This window comes from Anser brachyrhynchus (assembly GCF_964034855.1).
Source record: "Anser brachyrhynchus genome assembly, chromosome: 7".
Classification (NCBI taxonomy): Eukaryota; Metazoa; Chordata; class Aves; order Anseriformes; family Anatidae; genus Anser; species Anser brachyrhynchus.
In genome coordinates this window covers 13,880,012-13,902,613 of record NC_137701.1, presented here as the reverse complement: position 1 = coordinate 13,902,613, position 22,602 = coordinate 13,880,012, and the positions used below count along the sequence as shown (strand labels likewise).

The 22,602-nt window shown below is 39.5% G+C and overlaps 2 protein-coding genes across 7 annotated transcripts in view; one reads left to right on the top strand and one right to left on the bottom strand.

The window, feature by feature from the left end:
- The window catches only part of LOC308198298 (uncharacterized protein), a 49,726-nt gene extending 35,534 nt beyond the window's left edge, over nt 1-14,192 (bottom strand). The window contains exon 1 of the mRNA XM_080600532.1: nt 10,956-14,192. Coding sequence (XP_080456658.1) covers nt 10,956-11,095 — 140 coding nt within the window. The 5' untranslated portion in view covers nt 11,096-14,192. The remainder of the gene's footprint in view (nt 1-10,955) is intronic.
- The window catches only part of ALS2 (alsin Rho guanine nucleotide exchange factor ALS2), a 223,933-nt gene that overhangs the window by 23,876 nt on the left and 177,455 nt on the right, over nt 1-22,602 (top strand). For all 6 annotated transcript variants that reach the window (XM_080600322.1, XM_080600321.1, XM_080600319.1 and 3 more), the window contains one exon: nt 1,340-1,492. The gene's annotated coding sequence lies outside the window, so the exon portion shown is untranslated. The remainder of the gene's footprint in view (nt 1-1,339; nt 1,493-22,602) is intronic.

The window sequence follows — 22,602 nt, the reverse complement described above, 5'->3', positions numbered from 1 at the left end:
TAAAATACTGGTTGCAAATACCAACTGCACCAAGAGCAGGGTCACAGTCACAAGCTGCTACAGAAAGGACTGAAAACTCTAGATGGCTGACTTTAACGTGACATTCCATGTTTCTGAGCTTGCCCTTACCCTTTTAATCCGAGACCTCCTCACGTCTCAAATTCTTGTGTAACCTCATTTGTTGCATTTTGTGTGATAGTCTTCAAGTGCTGCTGTGAAGTCCAGGAATAATTTGTGAACTTTGTGTGCTGTTTTACTATCTTACTAATGAATAGCTCCCCATAGCCTCTCAGACTTTCAAGAAGTATTTCAGTTCAAGTAGAATTTTAGTTTATTTTCAAGTAACATTTTAGTTCTAAACAGGATTATAAAGCTTGCTTCTTTATAATACAAAATTAAAATAACATCCATTACAGTTTTGTCTTTTCAAGTGTCCATAACTTTTTTGCAGTCTGCTAACATGAATGAGAAATGCAAAATGATCATATAAGAAGTGTGTTTTAATTATAAGCGTGTTTTTATCCATATGAAGGACTGTTCTAGTCACCTTGAAATTTCCCTCCAGAGAATGGCTGCTAAAAATTTCATGTGCTTTTGCTCTAAAATACTAGAGGGCCCTGTAGCTGATTGTCCTGTAACAATAAATATAAAGACTATACTGTAAACCAGTAGCATTTACATTTTTACAATAAGAGGACAACTTGGTATCTGTGACCTCATGACTCTTGCTTGTTTTTAAAAAATCTTCTTAAATCCTTTGTGAATCTGTTGGCTAGAACGCATAGAAAAAAAAGAAAAGAAAAAAGGAAAGCAACTAACTGCTGTTCTTTAGTTGAGTCTGTTTCTGAATACGTAAAATATATAAATGAAATTGGAAAGTCTTTATTTCAGCTCGGAAGAAAATATTTGCTTGGGCTGACTATCTTGCAGGCCAATTGTTTTAAACTGTTTTAAACCACTGGCTATATTATTCCTTGACAAACGTGTTAGGTTTTATTTTCCTCAGTTGAAATACTGACATGAAAGTTAATAGTCAACACTGTTTTTGTTGTATTTTGACATTAAAACAAAACAAAACTGATTCTGCCTTTATTTCTATAAAATTACTCAACTATAAGCATATTCTTCCAAGCATGAAGTCATTGTCTCAGGGAAAGGTCTGGTCATAAATGGTTAACAGATGAAGGCAGAAAGTATTGTCTGTACACTCTCCTTAACTTCTAAGATGTCCCAACATCCCAGCATTGAAGGGACTTCGGAACAATTGGGGTCAATTGTAGGAAAGGCTCTTTCCTTTTTAAGGAGCTTTTCACAAATGGAAACATTCTTGTTTGTGCAGGTGAATCCTTGAATCCTGGAGGAGCTGAGTGCTCTCTTCCATCAGAATAGAGTATGGAACTCCCCCCCAACCCAGCTGAGGACACACCTTCCATGCAGTACTGGACAGCTGGCCATGGTCTAATGTGGCTGAGATCTGCAGGCAAACAGAAAGGTAACGTGCAGCAATATGAATGTCTCACCCCAGGACTGGGGAAGGTGGGATTATATATATGGAAAGTGAGAGAACCCACTTCTGTTTGACTCTGAAGTGCAGTTGAAAGAGTATAGACCACACAAGAGCGGGCACTTGTTTGCAGGGAAAACATCTGCTTAGATGAAGGAAAAACTTTGAATGACAGGTGTTATGGAGATGTTCAGTGTCATCCTGGGCTCCGGGTGCTAGGCACTGGTAAGTAAAGCTATCAGTGCAATCTGAACAGATTAGGTGCATATGCATCATTGACAAATGCATTGTTACGAGGACTAACTCAGCAGAAACAGTTTTAATAGCTAAAGTATTTCAGTCCCACAGAGAAGTGAGTACTGGCTGGGGCTAGCGTTGCTCAAGAAAGAACATTTCCAAGTGGAGCTGGTGCAGAGGTAACTGGCCTCAAAGAGCCTCCCATGGGCATCTTGGAGAGAACTGCTCACCTTCCTGCACTAGTGGCAGTTTTGCCACAGAGTTCACTGAGGCCAGGATTTTGTCCTGGGAGTTAAGATGAGAGGGATCTTCATTGCAGAGAGCTATCTTAAAGCAGAACTCAGAAGTTTTTGATGGTGCTTATGGCAACTTGTAATGAAAAAAATGGGTTGAGTTAGTGTTAACTGCTATAAGGAAAAAAAATTTTGTCACTTTCTTGCTCTCCCAAAAAACAATCACCATCACTTAGATTTAAAGAATAATGTACCTGATGAGAAAATAAGTATTTAAATGTTTCCCTATGTTTCTTTTAGCTGTTCCTGGACTTTTAATGTTATCTTCTGTGCTTTTAGTGAAAGCGTTAATTTTTTTTCACAGATCTAGCACTATCTAGAAAAATCTGATAATGCAGAGGAAAACATGTGAACTACATACAACTTGTAGAGTATTCCAGTCCCAGTCAGTTATTTGTATTTTATTGTGTTTTACCCCATTAAATATTCCTTTAAAGTTCTTGATTTGGAATGATTTCCAATAATTTTTGGAATGATTTCCAATAATGTTTGGAATTCCCATAATTCCCATAATGTAGTCAGCACCCATAATGGTGCTAATTTCCATCTTTAAACAGAGCATACCTCTGGTGGTTTTGGGAAAAAATCTGAAATGTAACTTCAAGCATTTTTAAATATAAATTGGAAAATAGGGTTCAAAGTTACTTAAATTGTTTACTTGTTTGAGTTAGGGAAAAATTTAGAATTATTTCTTGCAAAGTTGAAATTGATGCTTTGAAGTAGATATGTGAAGTTTTTGATGTATAATGGACAATTTTAATATTATTAGTGTTTCGTGTTGGTTCTGTGGTGAGTTCTTCAAGTTTAGTTATAAACCTTTAAGAAATTGCAGTTTACATTGTCCAGTGAAATTTGTAAAGGAGAGTTGGAGAAAATCCATCAATACTGCCTTCCAATCTCTTTTTTCTTAGTGTTTTCCACAGGACTGTTTCTCCTGAAAGGATATTTCACTTAGCCCCACTGTCACTACTAATGTACAAATAAGACTTGAAAATAACAATTATGTTAAATTGTAACTTATGCAAAGATGTCTTAGCAAGTGATCAGAGAAAGTATTTTAATTATTTTTGCCTTTCAGAGCATCAAATGTCTAACCCAATTCCCACAGCAGTCCAGAGTAGTGTTCCTCCTTGGGATTACATCCCAATAGTTTTATAAGGTACACCTTACTGTATTTTATTGCTATGGTTTAAAAATATTTTGGTGATTCTTCTATGTCTGAACATCTGGCAAAGATCTATCTTTGATATTCTCAGTCAACATGCCACAGCACTAATGCTCTTTGCAAAATAGCATTCATGCTTATTAATTTTAGCAAAGGTCAGCCAATCTTCAGCTATAGTAATGATTCAAAATGGTTTAACAGTTAGCAGAGGTATTACTTCAGCAAATAACTGTGATTGAAGGTTTATTTTTAGAAGAAATAGCTATGCAGTTTGAATTCATATGTTTTTAAAATGCCATGCATATGATGTTTCTTACTGAAGGGGATACATTTAATACTGTGCTGGAGTATTTTCCCTGTTAACTTAAGAGAATTGCTAGAAACCTTTCATAGGCTCTTTCTAAAATGTTTTTCACAGGTGTTCTGCTAAATGAGTATTGCTAGGAGGTCTCTTGTTTTTTCTTGGTTTTAGGTTATCTTAGTAACACTGTATTATGAAAAAAGAACAAGCTTTAACTTGGAACATGTTTTACAATAAATATATATATCCTGATCTGAAATTATTTTCCCTATATCCCATTGGCTTGACTTCATCTGTGCAACAGAAATGGGCTGAGATGCTTTCTCATGTTTAGGGTGGGAAAAGCATCTCTGTTTTTACTCTGAATTCTCTTGCTTTGATGGCTTTAGAGTACACTTCATTGTATCCAGAGGAATTCCCTTTGATTAACTGTGTTGCTGGTTTGTAGCTCATCGAATGCCCTCATATCAAATAGCAGATATGTGCAGTTACTCTTTCTTCTGAAACCTACTGCAAGAGGCTCTAGGAGAGGAATTCTTCAATGAGGATATCCCTGTCTGGAGATGAAGATTAAGTTATTTTCAGTATTTTCAGTAGATCCTAAGGAAGTCAATGTGCATCCACTTCAGTCCCACTTCTTCTTTGTGTGAGAACTAAGGCCTCTACAGGGAAATTGATTCAGAGACAAAAGGCTCAAGTTGGTGCTGCAGAGGCAGAAGTGTAGACGATAACAGCTAAGCAAAATTGATCCTTCACAGGCATCTATGTGTAGCAATCACAAGACCATGTATAGGAAATCTGAATTGTGGAAACGTAATCACTGACCATAGAATTTAGCTTGAGTCACAGCAAAATTAGTAAATGATCTATTAATAAACTTAGTTAAAATATGCTAGCTGCCAGTTTTGTCTATTCCCCGAGAAAGTAATAAAGAAAAGCTTGCTACGCAGTGCTAATTCTTTTAGCTGCACTGAGCTTTTACATGTTTTATTTTGCAGGGGCAGGGAGAAGGTATCAAGTATGTAGAGCTGTAAATGTGTAACTGAAGGCATAATTCGGCCTTTAAGACCTTTGCTAGTGGAGGTGAAACAAGAAAAATGAAAGTCACATTTGATTTTCAGGTACCAGAGCAAGTCTAAAAAAAGAGTTACAGAAAACATCATTTTAATGGCAGCTGGTTTTGCTATGACCTGCCCTTGCTTGGGCTTTCAAAACCCAGAGCAAAACATTTTAACGATAAAAAGATGAAGCTTAGAGAGTATGTCAGTGCAGTAACAGGATTGTATAAAATATCAGGAACGGAAAGAAGTAGGGAGAATGTTTTGGGCCATTTTATCTATTGCATTCTGAGAGATTGACAAGGAGTTGATTTGATATCTTGTAGAGCAGGGCTACTTCACCTCTGCCTGCTTGCCTGCGGCTTCTGAGGGGAGAGCTGTAGTGCAGCAGTTTGAACATACCCTGTCTTTGTAAAGGGCATTAAGATACTGATGAGGGATTGAAGGAGGGAGTTCCTGGCTTATGCCATCTTCCCCGTCCTGGGGACAGTCACAAGTTAGTGCAAACAGCATCACAGTTTACATGGCTGTCATGCAGAGTAGGCTTTGGTCAGGTGATCTGGCTCATGTCTAATGGTGTAGCCATTTTCTTCTGCAGTAGTCTTCCTCTTAAAGCTTCCCAGAACCAGACTCCATCGACTGCTTTACTGTATCAGTAATCACTAGCTGTGTTGCATGTTACTGAATCCCACTTGCTTCCCATTTATTCCTGACAGCAAGGAAGTTATCTGAGACACAAGTTATATTTTTTGTTGTTCGTTAGTTACTCCTAGATATATTTGCGTATGTGATGGCCCTTACCTAAAACAAGACCTACTCTTTTACTGTAAACTAGCCTGCTGCTTTTTTTTTTGGAAACTGCATAACTTGCCTGTCAGAAGATGATTCATATTGACTAGCTGACCTGCATAGCAGAAATAGCTGAGCAGATTATAAACTAGCTGCTGCCTCCTTTAACATTCACTGCAAGAAAAGGAATACAGGGTTTACAGCTGGCAAATTCCAGGACACTCATTCTCATACAGTATCCTCAACCCTTCAATAGCTGTGCTGAGATCTTATTTTGTTCGGGTGAGCTTGCTATGCAGATGTTAGCAAAAGTGTCTGAATGAGCAGAAGGGGTTCTGTCACAGTGAGAAAAATGTTGACTGAATCCTGTTTGTTTATTTTTCAAGGATGTCTGAAATTCAAGAGCTTTTTTTTTTTTTTAAGTCATTTTTGGGTTGAAGTCTACCTTCACCTAGATTATAGCTGAAATGAACAGGACCCCGATAATGACAGATGAAGAACTTCATTATCAGGAACCATGATGAAACTGCCTAGTGAAGCGCTGTTAAAAGCAAGCAGCATTAGCAATCTGTAGTATCAGAGCAGAAGCATTTTTAGAGAGAGGCTTTTCACATGCTTTTAGCCTCTTTAAATAACTGTTTATATTGTTCTCTGGTAATTCCGAGAAGGATGAGGCTGAAAAGGGTTGGATGATCTGTAGCACAAAAGTAAATCCAGCTTGTTAGGTGTTTTCAGATGTACTGGTTGTTTTCTGTAGGGTTAGGTTTTGATCTTTCTCAGTGTGAACTGCAAGGACCACCAAAATGCAGTTCTGCATCCCAGTTTGAGTGTTCAGTTCCCAAGCTCACATACGGGATATTTTCATCCATAATGCATAGGAGTGCAGCTCCTGAATATACATACAAATAATACATAGTCTACAAAATAGGAGCTTTCACTTGAGTTTCCAATACCCTTCTCCCACTTCTCTAAACTTCCTGAGTGAAGGTACATTTCTTTTTTTTAACCCTTTCCAATACGGGAGTGGCTTCTGGGGTGGATGCTAACTGACCATTGCTTTTGGGCATGAGCCTGGTCTGACATCCAGACTTGCCAATAGACAAAAGCATGTATTTTACAGATGTTTAACAAAACATCTGCCTGCTGCAATGAATGTGGTGGCTTCACCGCCTGTAATTTTTTTATGGAAATTCTGCGGAGTTTAGTCTTACCACTAATCTTTTTTGTTGTTGTTTTTCCTTAGTGAAGTATTAGCAGTCATGACAAGATTTACCAAGCCTCACACATTGAGTGTTAGATGTGCAATTGACTCTTGTGCCAGAGTTTTACAGTTTGCAACAAATCTGGCAGTTGTCATCAGCCCTGCTTTCATCTGTTATGGGGGGCTGCTGCCCTGCTGGTTTTCAGGCTTCCTGCTTGTCACGCAATGCTCTTCTGTACCAAAAGTTCCAGGTATCTTATTGGTGCCTGATGGCCTGTAGCAAGGGGCCAGTTCATGGGCTCACTGTGTGCAAGGTGCTGTGTGATCTGTTGAGCAGCACATTTGGGCTCTGAGATGCATTTGTCTAGACCCCACTAGATCTGGTGCATTTGGGCTCTGAGATGCGTTTGTCTAGACCCCCCTAGAAAGGAGTGGGGGTGGGAACAAACCCAAGACAGGGTTACCCTTCTGTTTCTGTACTGATAAGTCTATGGGAATATATAAAGTGTTTAGATAAGTCTATCGGAATATATAAAGGTGTATATATATAGGGTATATAAAGGAGTTCTAATTCTCTTGCTTTTGTCCTCCTTTTCCAGTAGGATCTGGCACTTGTGAACTGAAAGAAATGAATCCACACACCCCTCTTCCTCTGCACATAAATAAAAAATAAAAGCAGTTCTTAAAATTCCCAGGACTCCTTGTAAAAATATCATGTTAGTCTCCATGGTTTAAAAGCAGTAATTATAGATTCCGCTCATAGAACAAACATACAGCGGTGCCTGTTACCTTTTTGCTCTTCCAGGAGGGCATCATGTATTCCCTGCAGGGAGAGCCCTGGAAGTGCTCTCTGGGAGGACATTGCTGCTGGGAGCTCTCCTGGCATTCTGGATTTTCTTTACATGTATATATGGCAGGAGACCTAATGCTGGGATGGTGTTTTGGGTACATAGCTCACCATCTTCAGTGGAAAAAGCATAGTGGGGAAAATAATGAAATGCTGTATGAAATAGGAAGAATGAAAGCCAATAATCCAAAGAGAGCTGTTAGAAATGAGTATATAAAGATACAAGGTAACTTGAGATTTCCACATTGGTAATCTTTATCAATAGCCATCTAATCAATCTTCATTTTTCAGGCATTTGCTAGTGTTCATTTTAGTTTTTGCAATTGTCGATCTTAATAGATAAACAATTGTAGTATTTTAAAAGAAATTCAGTTAGTGTTTGTTAAAAGTACAAATTGTGGGACTTTGAAAAAGATTTAATGGATCTGGTACTGGATTTATAGTGTTGTACAGAAAGGTATCTTTATAACATTCTTTTGCAAAACAAGGCACTGTGTTTGTCCAGCGCTTTTAAAAATAATTGTTCTGTCTTATATTCTACTGGTTAACTGTGTGCAATGTTGAATACTGAATTTTTAATGCTGGCTTAGAGAAAACAACCTTACTGGCCTTAATACTTGTAAAGTATTAGGTGCATAACCACACTTTCTGTTCTTATATGGATATTCTGAGTCAGGGTTTCAGTTCCAGAAGGAATTTAGTACAGAAAAAGGTTGAATTAGAAAGTATTTATAGTCTCTTCCATTAGAAAGTTCTTTTCTAGGAAGTCTGTGTGCACTGCAGTCACAAAATAGCTGCAGAGTATCACAAGCACACTTGAGATAGCCTTAGGTGAATTAACTCAAATGCTGAAAACAGTTTTGCGTGTCATTTATCTTTCCTCCAAGCTGTAAACCTTATGTAATTGTGATGCTGAGGGATGTTGTGCTGTGTAAGAGGGTGCATACAGAGCACTAGAAAAGAGCTCTTGCTCTTTTGCGCTGTTCTGACTGAATTCCTGCTCAGCGCATGCGCTCTACTGAGACTTCCTCTGACGTGTTGGTCAGCATAGGCATTTCACATCCTTGGTGGAGCTGTGGTACTGCACAGCAGTAAAAACATTTGCAAGGTTTTCCACATCTCATTAGTAGTGACAACAGCTCAACAAAGATTTGAGAGCACTGTAATCATGTGCACATAAAATATAATTTTTAGATTGTAATGTTTTGAGCCTTGTAAAAAGTTGGTATAAACTAACATTGCAGTATAGTGAGTGACACTTTTGTGTCACCTGAACAGTGTAAAATGTAGATGCAAAGCGCAGTCCAGGTGTATTTCAATAGGAAGGAAATTATTTTGAACTATCTGATGTTTGTAATCAGCTGCTGTTTGCTGAGTGATGTGATTTAGTGGTGAGTAGCTTGAAACTTGTTAGTTTTATGACTGAAATTAAGTTAGTATGACTAATATAATAGGTGAAGGTAGTCTTTTTTTGATGTGGGCTGATGGACCTTTCTTGTAGTCCTCTGTTCCAGCATTCATCCCTCTTGTTTCTGCCTTCCCCTTCTCTAGAGCAAATGCTAGATTGCTTGTTGGGGATTGGGTGAAGCTACCTCACTGTATGTCTGGATAGCCTCCAATGGCCATCTGCTGTTGCTTAGCTGTACCTTCTGGCCCAGAAATGAGATCATGTAGGGAGAGAGCCAGCAAGTTCTCATGGCTGCTGGTCCCTGGTTTGGATATGTAACAAAGAGCTCCTGGAGTAAGAGAGGTAAATGAAGATACTAGTCAGTGTTTTTGTGACTCATACCCTTAACCAGCTTCTTGGAAAAAATAGTTTCCGAATGGCTCTATTCCTGTTGTTCTTCTGTGTTGTTTTATTTTATTTTTATTTTATTTTTTTTGAGACTCGATTTGGCAAAGTCAGAATGCACAATAGTTCTGAACAGCACCTTTACATTTTTATTGATGTCAGGAACCTGACAAATACAACTTAATTCCTCACCCTTGTGCAATGCTGGAATAACAGATGCCAACTAGGATAGCCCACCACAGTTTAACTAGGAGCATATGCTAGTTGTTTGTTTTATAATTTCTAATCTTAGAAATTGGGGCAAAAAATCACATATGCTGTATACGTCTATTCCCATTTAACTGTGTGGTGGGCTCCTCTACACAGGTTTTTCTCTTCTTGCTCAGCTTTGATTATTAAGTATTAATAGAGATTTTACTCAAATCAGAGGTGTCTATTAATGGGACTGTCATAGTCGTAAATGGATGCAACTCATAAAGTTGATTGGGAACTGTATGCATGTGGAATAAAGCCCTAAAGTGATAAGAACAGTGCTTGTGATTTTTGATCCTTTATATATACATACATACATACATATATATGAGAGACACTTGCACTTATCTTTGCAGTTATCCTGGAGTGGTTAAAACCTTTTTAATATGTTTTTCTTTTTGGTCTAAGTGGCATTGTAGAATCATTGGCCATGCTGATGATTATGATGACCTGTGTTATACCACAGTATTTTTATCATGTTTTATGGATGTTACTTTCTTATAATATGTCAAAATATTTTTAAAAAGAAGCTGTCAATTTTCCTTTCGTTGTTTTGGTGCAGAGTTTTTCTGAGAGTGGAATTTGTTAGCCAAATGGAAATTCATCCTTTGAGGTGATGAGTCAATCTGAGCAGAAAAGCAGCTGTGGATGACAGTCACGATAGAGAGAAGGAAAAGGGCAAGTGAAGACTAAAATACTGTGGCCTGTATTACAGATGCAGGCAGACCAACTTACTCTGAGTGGTCTCTTCTAGTTCTAAAGCTTTGTGAATGCACAGGCAGGAGAAGTGGGGAAACTGAAAAGACCAGGAGGTGAACTAAAGGGAAAGGCGGGAATGAAAAATACATGGAAAAACCCTCTCTATTTTCAGTTTGCAAACTTTTGATTTTTGAATGTGACATGGTTCAAGAGTTGCATTAACGCCAGATATACTGGGGAAAGTCATTTCTTTTTGAAGTAAGTAACAGGAGGAACAGTTACCAAATTTTGCATTTTAAAGGGAAAAAGCATTTAAGCATTAAACAGGGATTGCTTCAAACCAAGCTTTCCCTAGGTATTTCAGTTTTCTTGTTCACAAAACAAGTATAAAGCCCCACACCATCTCAAGTAATGTATCCCGAAAGCTGTCATGCTATCCATGTAAAGTGTGGTTTAACTCTTCAGAAATTTGCCTGGAAAATAAAAGCACGGCAAAGAACAAACTTAATTCTGCAAGTTGTTCTGCTGAAGTGATGGACCTCCTTACTTGGAGAGGCAATAGTTGAGATGCAAATACAACCTAGAAGACTGGTTGATAACAGTCTTCCGTGTTCTGGACTGGTTGTAATAAACTGTTGTTGTGAAAGGAGATGACCAGATGGCTATTAACAACTTGTTTGTTTGTTTTTTTGAGAGGGAAACGAAAAGGTATTTCCCCCCGCTTTTTTTTTTCTTTTTTCTGTTAATGCCGATTTAAAATACATGGCTATTGGTTTGTTAGTATGTAGAGGGAAAAAGCAACAAGTATGCAGTGTACCTGCTGGAGGACTTGCGTATCTCAGGTGTTTTCTTCCTCTGCTTTTCTAAGCTGAGAAATCTGTCTTCATAAGATTTTTCAGTTTTTGTTGCCTTGGCAGCCAGATTTCCAATCTGATCTCTCTCTTGGCAGTGTGTCATGTTGCAAACTAACCGTGGGAGGGCCACATGCAATCTGTGGAGGTCTGTGACGTGCCCTGTGGCCCTCTGTCTTCTTATAAGGAGATACAGCCCTCAGAGACTACGGGTCCCAGCAAGCAGCACTCCATTTTGATCTGATAAGAGCTCACTCAAATCTAGATGTGCATTGCATGTTAGGGCGTGCTAGCTACATGAGCCACACCTCAGCATTCAAGATAGAGGTGGCTACAGACTGCTCCAACCAACACATCGTAGATGCAGCTCTGGCCACAGGCAGGATTTTTTTTTTTCTTCTGCCTAACTTTAAGGAGAATTGTCTTTCTGTTACCTACCCAATATTGCAATGGGGGATTCTGCTATATAGCATGGTAGCCCTTCACTTTTAGTAATATGCTCTGCTTTTGGTTTCTGGATTTTCTCAGGTGCTTATTTTATCTCCTCTAAGATAACCAATCTCATGTTGTGCAGGAATGGATGAAACTTCTGGAAGTAGCAGATTGTTTCAAGAAGGGGTGTTGTTGCAAGACACCCAGCCCAATTTTTACTTGCCAAAGAGACCTGGCTCATTCAGACAAGCTTAGGTCTGAAGCTTGTCTGAAATTTGGGTTTATCTGATATGATTTTTTTTTTAACTCTGTCCAACGCAGAGAGAGACACTACCCTACTTTGACATGGACAGCTGAGGAAGGAGCTTTGGCACATCTTTGGACATGAACAATCTGAAAGACACCTGCTCTGAAAGGCCTTCAGATTTAGGGTGCAAAAGCTGACTCTGCTTGGATGCGTTTCAGGCATGGAGCAATCCCTTTCTCCCACTCAGACTAGATACCTTACAAGATGCTCTGCCTGCAGCTTACTTCTCTGTGGCAGTACCCTTAGGATTCCTGGTTTTCAGTTGAGTTTGTGGCCGATCAAGCAAAGGAATGACCAGAAGTTCCTTTGGGGTTTCACTGCATCTCATAGGTTTCTTACAGTGTGCACAAACTCTAGGTAACTCTTCTGACGTTGTAGGTAACTTCATTGCTTCTGGTATTCCTTGTAAAATGTGAACCCAATACGTCAAGTGACCGAAATTCTCTGAGAACATGATTCTTTGCTTTGTAGTCTTGTGAAGGCAAGTTCAGTGGAGTGAGGATTTTTTTCATATTTTAAAATCCAGATAAATAACACCATAAGAATGGCTGGACTGAGTGAGAGTGCTAAGAAGGCCCTTAGGCCAGCGTTCAGTCTCACAGCGTGGTTGATAATGGACTTGTAGAGGAAGAGTAGAAGTGACATTGTATATTAGGAAGAAGCCTCCGATTAGGATGCTCTCTAGCTTTTGGGAGTCTTGGGCTTCCGAAGTCAGCCTTTTCTTCTGGACCATGGCTACGCTAAAGTTCCTGTTGACACATACTTTGTCACCCTGCATCCCTTATGTGCATTTTTGCACATTTAACATCAAAAAATAAAATTACTACTTGGATTTATTTCTTTGTTTAGCAGCATAGTATGTGTACTACATTAAAAGCTGTCTGAAGGCAAATGAGATGCTGTTACTCCTTCCTATTTGATGCTTTGTATATTTTGAAACTTGGAGATAATTCTCAACGCTGCAGTTTGGTCATGTATTAGCTCTATTTATTATTCTTATTGAACCCTGAAATCTGGCTTTTATCTCAACCTGGTAAATGATAGAACCTTTGGCTATTAGAGTGAGGATAAATACATAAATAAAGAAGAGCAGTTAATGAATAGGTATCTGGTCAACAGAGGTGACAGCAAATGAAGATACCTGCCAAACTCTTAGCACCATAAAAGCAAGCACGTTTGGCCTGATCCAACTTCTGAAGAATTTCCCCTGATTCTAAAGGGGTGCCTTGTTAGCCTGCATGATATGTATCTTTATCTCTGTATCCTCCCCTCTGCACGCACACACACAGATTTTCCTTTTTAAGCACAGCTGTATTACTTGACTTAACTTCCTTCTGCAGCAATGTGTTTTTTTTTGTAGAAAGTTCCAGGGAGAGGAGTGAGTAGTACCATAGTATGCTAGGAACAGTCTTTTGGGTAAAGGCAAGATAAAGTGGGTGATTCAGTGCTGTTAAGGGAGTAGCCAGCTATCGGAATGGGGGTTTCTCCAGAGCAATACTGTAGTAAAGAAAACCAAGAGGTTTCTGATACAGGCTTGGAGAAGTCTCTTTAGTTCTCTGTTCTTATTACGTGGCATACTTCTTTTGCTTCCACTGCAAGGCACACTGGTTGATTTTTAACCAGAGCGAGTCTTAATGAATTTATACCTGCAAGTATACCTATGAAACTGCTGCGCCAGTAAATCTATCGTGGGATTTCTATCCAAGCCCCATCTTATTCTGACTTTCTGGCAGACATGAGTCTTTTCCCCTAAGGCACTTCATCTATGCTGTCTTTTCTACTTCTGGATATTCTCTTGCTCTCTCTGACTCCACCTCAAATATGTCAGTATCTTAGGACCTGGTTATCCTGCTGTTGTCCCCTGGTGCAATTACAGCATGATTAAAATATGCAGTATGGCTGGGACCTTGATCGTGTTCTAACAGGAATATAACCTTAGACATATAGCTCAGCTACAGTGTTGTAACAAAGTCAAGGAACAGCCCTGCTCATTTTAGTAGCATGGGGTGGGGCTTTAAGTGCTTTTCCTTGGCATATTTCTAGTCACACCACTAGCTATTGTTGCATTTCAAATGTCATTATCCCAGGTGCCTAGATCAGCCCCAGGGATGAACTTACAAATGCCCCTACACAGCCTTTCCAGCGTTTTGCTGCTGTCTGCAGCTCTAAAGAAGTAGTAGTATGCACTTTTTAGTTCCCCCTTATTTCATAACTTAAGTACTTGCAGAATTACAAACTCTATTCCAAAAAAGTACGTGTACTCATTTGTTAATTATATAGTTTAATTTGGGGACCCTGAGCCCAGAGATCAGTTTCCAACTGTTGGTGTTCAAGAAGGACTTTATTTAAGGGCAGGCACTCCACTAACAAAACACTCATAATTTCTTTCTTTGTTCACTTTTTGCCCCTTCTTAGGAAGAATCTAATGCTAGTCAATCTGAGGCGAGATCCTGGACACATTTTGTGTGTCATGCTTAAGTTAAGACCATTTTGCAAGCTATTCTAGCCGCAAAAGTGTTTAAAGAAAAACACCTGACCTTTCTGTGTTCTTCCATTACCACATCTTGTTCTGAGTCTATGGCAGATTTAATAGGAGGAAAAAAACTGTTTTTATTAAGAAGTCCTGTTACTTTAACTTCCAGGTTCTTCACATATCCTTGTTTATCTATGACAGAACGGGAGGTGGCATAAATAACGGCAGCTAAAGACAGATCAGCTTCTCCAGGTAGGAGACTTACGCTGTCACTGAACCTGCCATGGCAAAAAGGCGCTGCACTCCCAATGCCCCTGTGGAGGAGGAATGTTGCCTTATGACACTTATAAATGGGTTGCATTGCAACCGTGCTTCCTGCTGAACACTGTCACACATGGGCATAACTGTGAGTTCAAGTATACTTAGGACACGTTCCCTGTGCCCTGTAGTCACAGCTAACAGTGACAGCAGTGGCCATCAAACCAGTGCATCCTTGTATGCTACATGTTTGTAAGCCTTGTCACTCTTCAGGAACCTGTCAAGTTCAGGACAAACATGCCTGCTATTTTGCAGGGAAATTACATATATATTTCGTATCGCTAAAGAACTTCTGTCTTTCACAGAAGTAGCCTCCACAGAAAATGGAATGAGATGTCTCAAAAGATGAGAGATGTTGATAGTGGTGTTCCTAATGAAGCCCCCTGTAGTTTTGTTTAGAGTGTCAATCCCCCTTAGATTTTCTGTGTAGTTCTGCTCATGCCTGTGCTTGGCTGTAGCAGCCTTCACAATCTGGAGACCTTTTCAGCTCTAGGAGACAAGAAGAAGAAAATTTTAATAGAAGCATAGGGCAGAACAGCACACAATTCCATCTCCTCTGGGCTTAATTTCTTCATTTTCTTTGAGTTTCTGTCATTTGAAGATGGTCTTCATTTTTGACAAACCTAAAGTGTTCTGCAGAAAATAGACACTCTCAAAAAGTTGTGCTTAGTCCAAAACCCAATTTCTAATCAAAATGATCTTTTGATAGAAGGGTGTCTTTTTTTTTTTTTTTTTCTTATCTTTGTATTCGCTTGTTATTTCCTGGCTGGGCTATTTTTCTACTGGTGTAGTGACCTGAATCACCCCTTCTAGGAATCAAGTGAATACTATAGCAGACAGAAAGGGAGCAAAACTCTACAGCTAGAGAAAAGGGAGGCTAGCCTTTCTGATGGCAGTAAGCGGCTAAGTCCTGCATTTTGAACTGCATCCTAACTTTCACAACGTGTGGATGTGCAGCTATTTCAGTGCCTATTTTTTGTTTAGAGACCATTTATAGATCACTGTTAGACTGGAAGTGAGCTTTAAGTTTATTCTTCCTATTCTTTGTTTCTAGCTAAAGTGCTAACATTGATAACCTTTTGCCTTTTTTGCCCCAGCACTGTCAGACAGTCGCAAATATTTTGTCATCTTTTAAGATTTGGATGTTTCTGGTCTCTAAACAACTTCAAGTGTATATAGAACAGCGTGACTATGGTCTGTTGTGTGCTGAAGCCAGAGCCTATGCTGGCACAGTTTTTGCTGTGAGACAGACTCTATCCTGCCCATTCTGTACGAGTTCTGGGGGCGTCTGAGGGGTCTCAGAGCTGCAGGCCAGGAACTGCCTGAGAGGTGGCAAAGTGGAGCAGTGAACAACGGGTACCTGTGGGACTCCTGAACAGGAGGTGCGTGGGCTCCAGGTCATGTCCTTTGCAGCCCCTGGTCTCCATCTTATTGCTAATGCCTTAACAGGTACTTGGATTTTTCTCCTGCCAGATATTTTTTGACTTCCTTAGTTTTTGCAAGCTTTTCTCTGTCCTTAAGCTTGTTCAGCAACAAATAATTCTGTCCTAAAAGAAAGAAGTTTGTGAGGTCTGAAGCAGAAGTGCAGTATCTGTGGGAGATCAGAGCAAGTCTAACTTATTTAGGTTGAAATTTTGTGGGATTACTTCCCTGTCCACCACTGCGAGCTATACTGTCTTGTAAGGTAATAGGTCATGGGGTTGGCTGCAAGAATCTGTATACATCCTGATGCATTCAGTGCCATCTGAATGATGCTGGTTTTTGAATTCACAAGTTGGCATGGCTGGGTTTCAGCAGTCTGCTCTCAAGGAGAGCAGTTCAGATTAGTTCTTGTGCAGAGCATGGAAAGCTCCTTGCTTACTCTCTTAATGTGCGTGGGCTCAGGTTAAGTTATAATCTAATTGAGAATTCATGCTGTATTCCAGGAAGTGGGCTTTTGCCTCAGTGATTTTGTTTTTCTTTAAGGTGTTGACCAGTACTTTGGAATTTAAAACTATGTAACCTGAAGAAGGCATAGAAACGTAATTTGAATGCAAACTGTATTAAGCCTTCACATCCTGTATCCTAGCAGGAATTTCACTAAACAGGGGAGGTATTCATTGAACTAGGAGTAAAGCAATGTCAAGTTGAGAAGGAAATTACTATGGAAATGAGTTTTAAAAGCCTGAGGCAGATGTAGGGAGAGGCACATTGTACTGGGAGTTTTCCTCATGCTGTCTAGTTTATACGGTCTTTCCATTACTTTAACAGCAGCATATAAGAAATCCTTAGCATGGAACAAAGCTTCTGAACTTCAGTAGTTCTGCGCTGTTGCCGCAGACTGGCTTGCCTCTGAAGGAAAATTAAGCCTAGCCTCAACTGGGATGGGGCAGATACTTGTATAGGAATGACCTTGCTTGGTGTAGACCAAATGTCTACAGCCCAGTATTTTGTCTTTGTGGTCAGTAAAGCATGCTTAGGAGTGGGATGAAAGAACAGGAGAAACATGCTAACTGCTTTCCCGTTATATTTTCTGAGTGCTTGGGAAGGAACAACTGAGGAGGAGCTGTAGGTTTGATAGTCCTTGATTATTATTTTTCTTCCCTGGATTTGTCAAATAGTTGTTTGGTTTAGCTGTTTTTTTTTTTTTTTTAATCATGCATTTGAGGCATCCATATCTTGTGGCAGTGAGTTGTGCAGTTAGACTGCACGGTGTGTGAAAAAACCTTTCTCATCTGCCCAACAATAATGCATAATGTTCCCCCACAAAGCATACTTTGAGAAATGCTGAAAAAATCCCTATTGATTTTCTCTATGCTTTTTGTGATTTTATAGGCTTAGATCATGTTTTCTCTCTAGAGACTTGAGCAATAACTAGGTGGATTTGTTGACTTAGTTTGTTGCAGAGAGCTGGTGGTACAGGCAGAAGGTGACATTTTTCAGAACAGCAGTACAGTCTTTTTGTATCTTTCCATAAACCTGGAAATATTCCTGAAACAGTGGTGGATCCCTCATACACCATGGAATAGATAGATTGCGAGTAAGGATATACGTGGCTTAGGGCAGGAGAGCATATAATATTAATTGTGTTGCCTATGATTGATGAAAATGTGTGTTTGAGAGAGGAAAAAAGGTTGTAAATGTACAAATAAGTGTTTGTATTTACAGACTGCTGGGGGACTAGTGGAACTTTAAAAAGCTTAATCCATCTGAGACTCAGACACTGAAAAGGAATAAACTACAATGCCCCACTTTCCTTTTTTTTTCTTTTTTTTTTTTTTGTTTTGATGCTAAAATTATGATGGGAAGAAAAATCCCAATAGACTGCAAATCAGGCTTTTGCTAAACAGTTTGGAAAAACTGAAAATACGTAGTCTATCTCTTTAATATATTTGTTTGCATTCTAAGCGCTTTCCTAAATCTATTGCAATCACTTTGGACAGAGTGTAGTAAGAGCAGAAATGTGATCATCTGTTGCAGAGTTGTTCATACCTGGCTGTGTCATTGGAGATGAGATTATATGAGTATGCACTGTCTGAATAGCTTAACAATAACTGGTTTGGACACTGTACTGGGGAAAATGATGTAAAATGAGGTTCTAATCTGAGGCTGTCTTCAAACAAAATACTGTATCTTAGTAGCCTGGAAGTTTATCAGTTGCTTATGTACCACAGCTTTGTGGCTACTTTTTACAGCTTTAACAGACAAAGCCTACGTCCCAAATATGGGGAACATAGATTTATTCAGAAGACAGACTCTTCTGTCTTAACGGGTCTTCACTTGTTAAGTCCAGAGAGCATAGACGTGAGAGTTTATAAATTGCTTATATCTTTTAATTGACTTGAATAGGAAGCTGGTTTACACTCCAGATCCTACACGGAAGATTTGCTCTGTTTTCCTTCTGCTCAGCTAGGGAAGAGTGTGTGCGTAAGTGTTCACTTTCTTCTTTTAACTCCCTCTCTGTAATGCAGTAGTTTTTTTCAACTGCCCAATTGAATTAAGAACGTACTGCATAATTCTTTAAGAATAAAAAACTATCTTAAAGATCATTTAAATGATCTTTAAATGTCACTGGCCTGCACATTGGAGTCTGTATTATGTTGGGATCTCAGGTTCAAGAGAGTCTGAAGAGGTACCTCTTGGCCAAATGGCCTGTGAGATTCTGTCAGTCAGTGTGGTTATCAGGTTTGTTCAGGAATTGGAGGTATGGGTGCCAAGGTGTTCGTTCCTTTGTCACCCTTCTGCAACAATAGCACATGTTGGAGGACTTCGGTGTCTCTCTCCCATCTCGTGAAGCTGATGAGCTAACAGGCTCTAATCAATAACTCAGAAGGTGCTTTTGAAGACATCTACAGGTAAGCAGCTAAGCCAGTAAGATTTCATTAGAGAACCATAATCAAAGTCAGTTACCTTTCTAGTCTATTCTGATTTTAGACAACTCCTATATTTTTGGCCCTAGTCCCAGGCTCTGCCTCTGTTGCCAGTGTTCTGAATGAGCTGCAGTGGTGTGCAGTGTAGGAGCTGAGAGTAAATTAATGGGGTCTTGGTGCCTTCTCTCAAGGACTTGGAAATGTACCATGCTATTTCCTCGATGAGGACGAGCGTGTCTCATATCACCCCTGTGGCTTATGAAGGACTAACCTGGGAGGACCTGTTACTCTTCATGGGCTGTAAATGATCTGGGTTCCCGACATGCCAGTGAGCAGGTGTTCAAAGAACAGAAAGAACACATGGAAAATCAGTGCTTTCCTAGACAACGAATAAATGAGTTGTAGGAGTAATAGCTCTAAACAGTAGCTGTCTCCATAAATTGCAAATTCTTTAAAACTATAACTATCTGCCAGTTAGTCAGCTTCTAGTTTTTGTAGACTCATGGAATGTGTTTATTGGCAGTTCTCAAAACAGGCCACCCTGTACTTGCCCAAATGTTTTACAGTATAGCAGGCATGTTGAAGCCTGTTCATTTTCCTTTACAGTACAGCCAATTACTGCATCTGATTATTCTTTTCTTACATCCCTGTATATATTTCTCCTTAGCATTCAATCATTTCTTCGAGCAACTGCCATTGTAAACAGCGGGTTGGTTCCATGCAGTAGCAAATTTTGCACTGACATCAGTGTTGGTAGTTGCTTTTGAGCCCACCCAGCCCTCAGAGCCCTCTCAAAATGTGCAGGGCAGGACTTTAAGATATCGGGCACTCTCAGCTTGAGCTGGAGTCAGGCAGCATGTCAAGGTATTGCCAGCCAGTGTGCCTGCATGTAAGAATATTGGGAAGCCTAAATTTACAGTGAAAAAAGATAAAGCTTCTGAAGAATGATCAAAACTCCTTCCTGTGCTAGCTCCTGTCTTTCCCAGCTCTGCAGCTAGCTGCAGCTACTGAGGCATTGCAGGGGGGGCTACATGAATGAGGTTGTAATGGGGCTGTGGGGAGCAGTGGTTGGATGGGGGCTTGTGGTATTCAGGTAAAGAGCCAGCGCAGGCACTCTTGAGAAGCAATGGGGCTGTGCTAGCCAGCAGAGCTAGACCTTCCAGCTCTTTGTTTTTTTTGTTTGGTTGTTCTTTTTTTTTCTTTTCTTTTTTTTTTTTCCTTGTTCTATGAAAATCTGGATCTGTCTCTTTTAAATGACAGGTGGGAAAATTTCCATTTCAGCTCTCAGGCTATCTTAGGGAGTCTTGCAGCAAATTTGAGAATATAGAACTAAGTACAACTGGCCCATTTTTAAGTAAAAAGGAGTTTAAAAAAAAAAAAAAGAGGAGAAGCCTTTCCACATTTCTTGTCCATGGATGTAATACCCCGGGTAGCTTGGTTTTGTCCTTTTTCTGAGCATCCAATATAATATTATTTGAATCCAGAATTTTATCCTACTGTTTGTACCATGTTTTCAACATGCTGTGGTGTTCAGAAAGGCTTTCCATCTTCCTTTACCCACCACCCAGAATCAGCAAGTGTCATGTCCGGTCTGTCTTCCTGTGTTGATCTGCTTGCTGCATGATGACAAGATAGGTTGAGTACTTGGGAGCCTACTGGTGCTCCGCAAAGATGCATTGAGGTGTGCACTAGACACGGGGGCAGAGGGACAAGAGGATCTGCCTTCCTTGGAGACCCCAAGTCTGCAGCCTTTGAACTGTTCCCCTTGCTGCTGAATGAGAACCCTAACCCAGATATCTCTGCCCTGCTCAAAAAAAAAAAAAAAAAAAAAAAGAATTAAGCATGGATTTCCTGCTCTCTAACTGTAGGTTTCTGTGTATAACAAACTATTCTTCAAATCCTGATCAGAAGGCAAGGTTTTAGGAAAATGAGTCTTTTTCATGATGAGAAAGCTTGCAGCTTCTTCCCTATAACAGCCCGTTGTTACGGCTGGGGACAGCAGGATGGGTTAATCGTGGCCCCATTTCCTGAGGTCTCCTGCGGTCATGATTTGTGAATGCCTGAGAATACCCCTGCTGAATTCTAATTGTTTGTGGCAGTCGGCACATGATTTCAAGTGTTTGGTCACAGCAGTGTTCGTTTTCTGCTCTTTTAATCTTTGATGGATGTTGCGCCTGGCTTCACTGATGTGGTTCACAACACAGTAGGCAGTGATTTCCTATAAGATGTTTTGTCTCGACTACAGAGGTGTAGAGTCCTTCTACGATGACCAGTATTTATTAATGACATCTCAAGGTTTCTAAAGAGAAAGCTCTGCCATAGACCATTAGAACCTAATCTATTCCAAAATGTCAGACGCAGTTAAGCAAGAGTTATCTAGATTGCACCGAGACTTTCCTCATTAGTTCAGACTCCGATTAGAAGACTGATTAAAGGCTTTCTTTCTGTAGAGGTTCACTCTTTATCTCTGCAGATATCGTTACTATGCAAGATGTGATAGAGCTAGCTTAAGGCTCACACAAATACTAAAACTCAAAAGTATTTGTGTGTACATATCTGCACGGTCATTCAAGTCCATACAGTGCACATGCATGTTTTTTGAAATGCCTTTGATCAGTAACATGAAAAATGTTCATTTCTGAGCATGAATAGGATTGTATTTTATTGCACCTTTCAAACTGTTCAGCTGGTGTTAATAGTATGCGCTTGTATAAAAGGTCAAATTTTCGTATCATATGTAAAGCTGTAGGATTAAGATTTTAACAGTAATTTGGGGGGTTGCTGGGATACAAAGTATTTTGTACAGAATACTTGGTATCTGAGATCATTAAGGCTAGCCAAATTGCTTCCTGTGATTAAAGGTTGCTCTTGCTGTTCACTCTAAGCTATGTGATTGTGACAGTGCTGAAATATTTAAGGCTCCTCCTGATTTTTTACCTACAAATAGCATTAAGCTTTAGCATATGCCTTAAATTTCTTATGATCTCAGTGAATATGGCGATTTCATATACAAGCTCTTAGAAGAAAGGATTGTTGATTCCTTGCATGTTTGTATAGTGTTTAGCACAATAGGGATGAAGTCTCTTGATATTTCTGGAGCCGAGGTAATAAACTAGCATTATCAAGAAATAAAAACATTCATGAGGCAACTGCCAAAGCTTCCAAATGATTTTGCAAGATAGAATTCATAAGGAATTGGAGCTTTCAACTTTTATTCTTGTGTATTTTGTGATTAACTGTCTTGTGCATGAATCATTTTACAAACATCTTGTAGGCTAATGCTAGATAAACAAGAAAGTACAGACAGCTTTAAGAAATTGTGTGTAAGTCAATGGTCTTGTAAGAGGGATTTGATTGTTGTTTTCAGTCTGGTCAGATTAATAACTAAACATAGGTGCCGTTTGGTAGCCTGGGTGTGTATATTTTCACGTAAAGGAGAGAACATAGTATTAAGTAGGGGTATTGGTCCAGTTACTACGGAACAGATAATTTGTTAATTATTGACAAACTAGCAGAGAGACCACTCTCTGGATGCCAGTAAGCATTACCTCACTTCTGTGAGGTTAATTTGTAGACCTTGAAAGGGATAGGAGGGGATGGGAGATGGACACGTACCCATTTACGTGTCAAAGTCAATTTCATTAACCTTGTTCAATGACTAAAAAAAACTAAAATAATCTAGCAGTTTAATTGTAGGTATCAGGTAGGATGTACCTTGTATTATAGCTGACAGG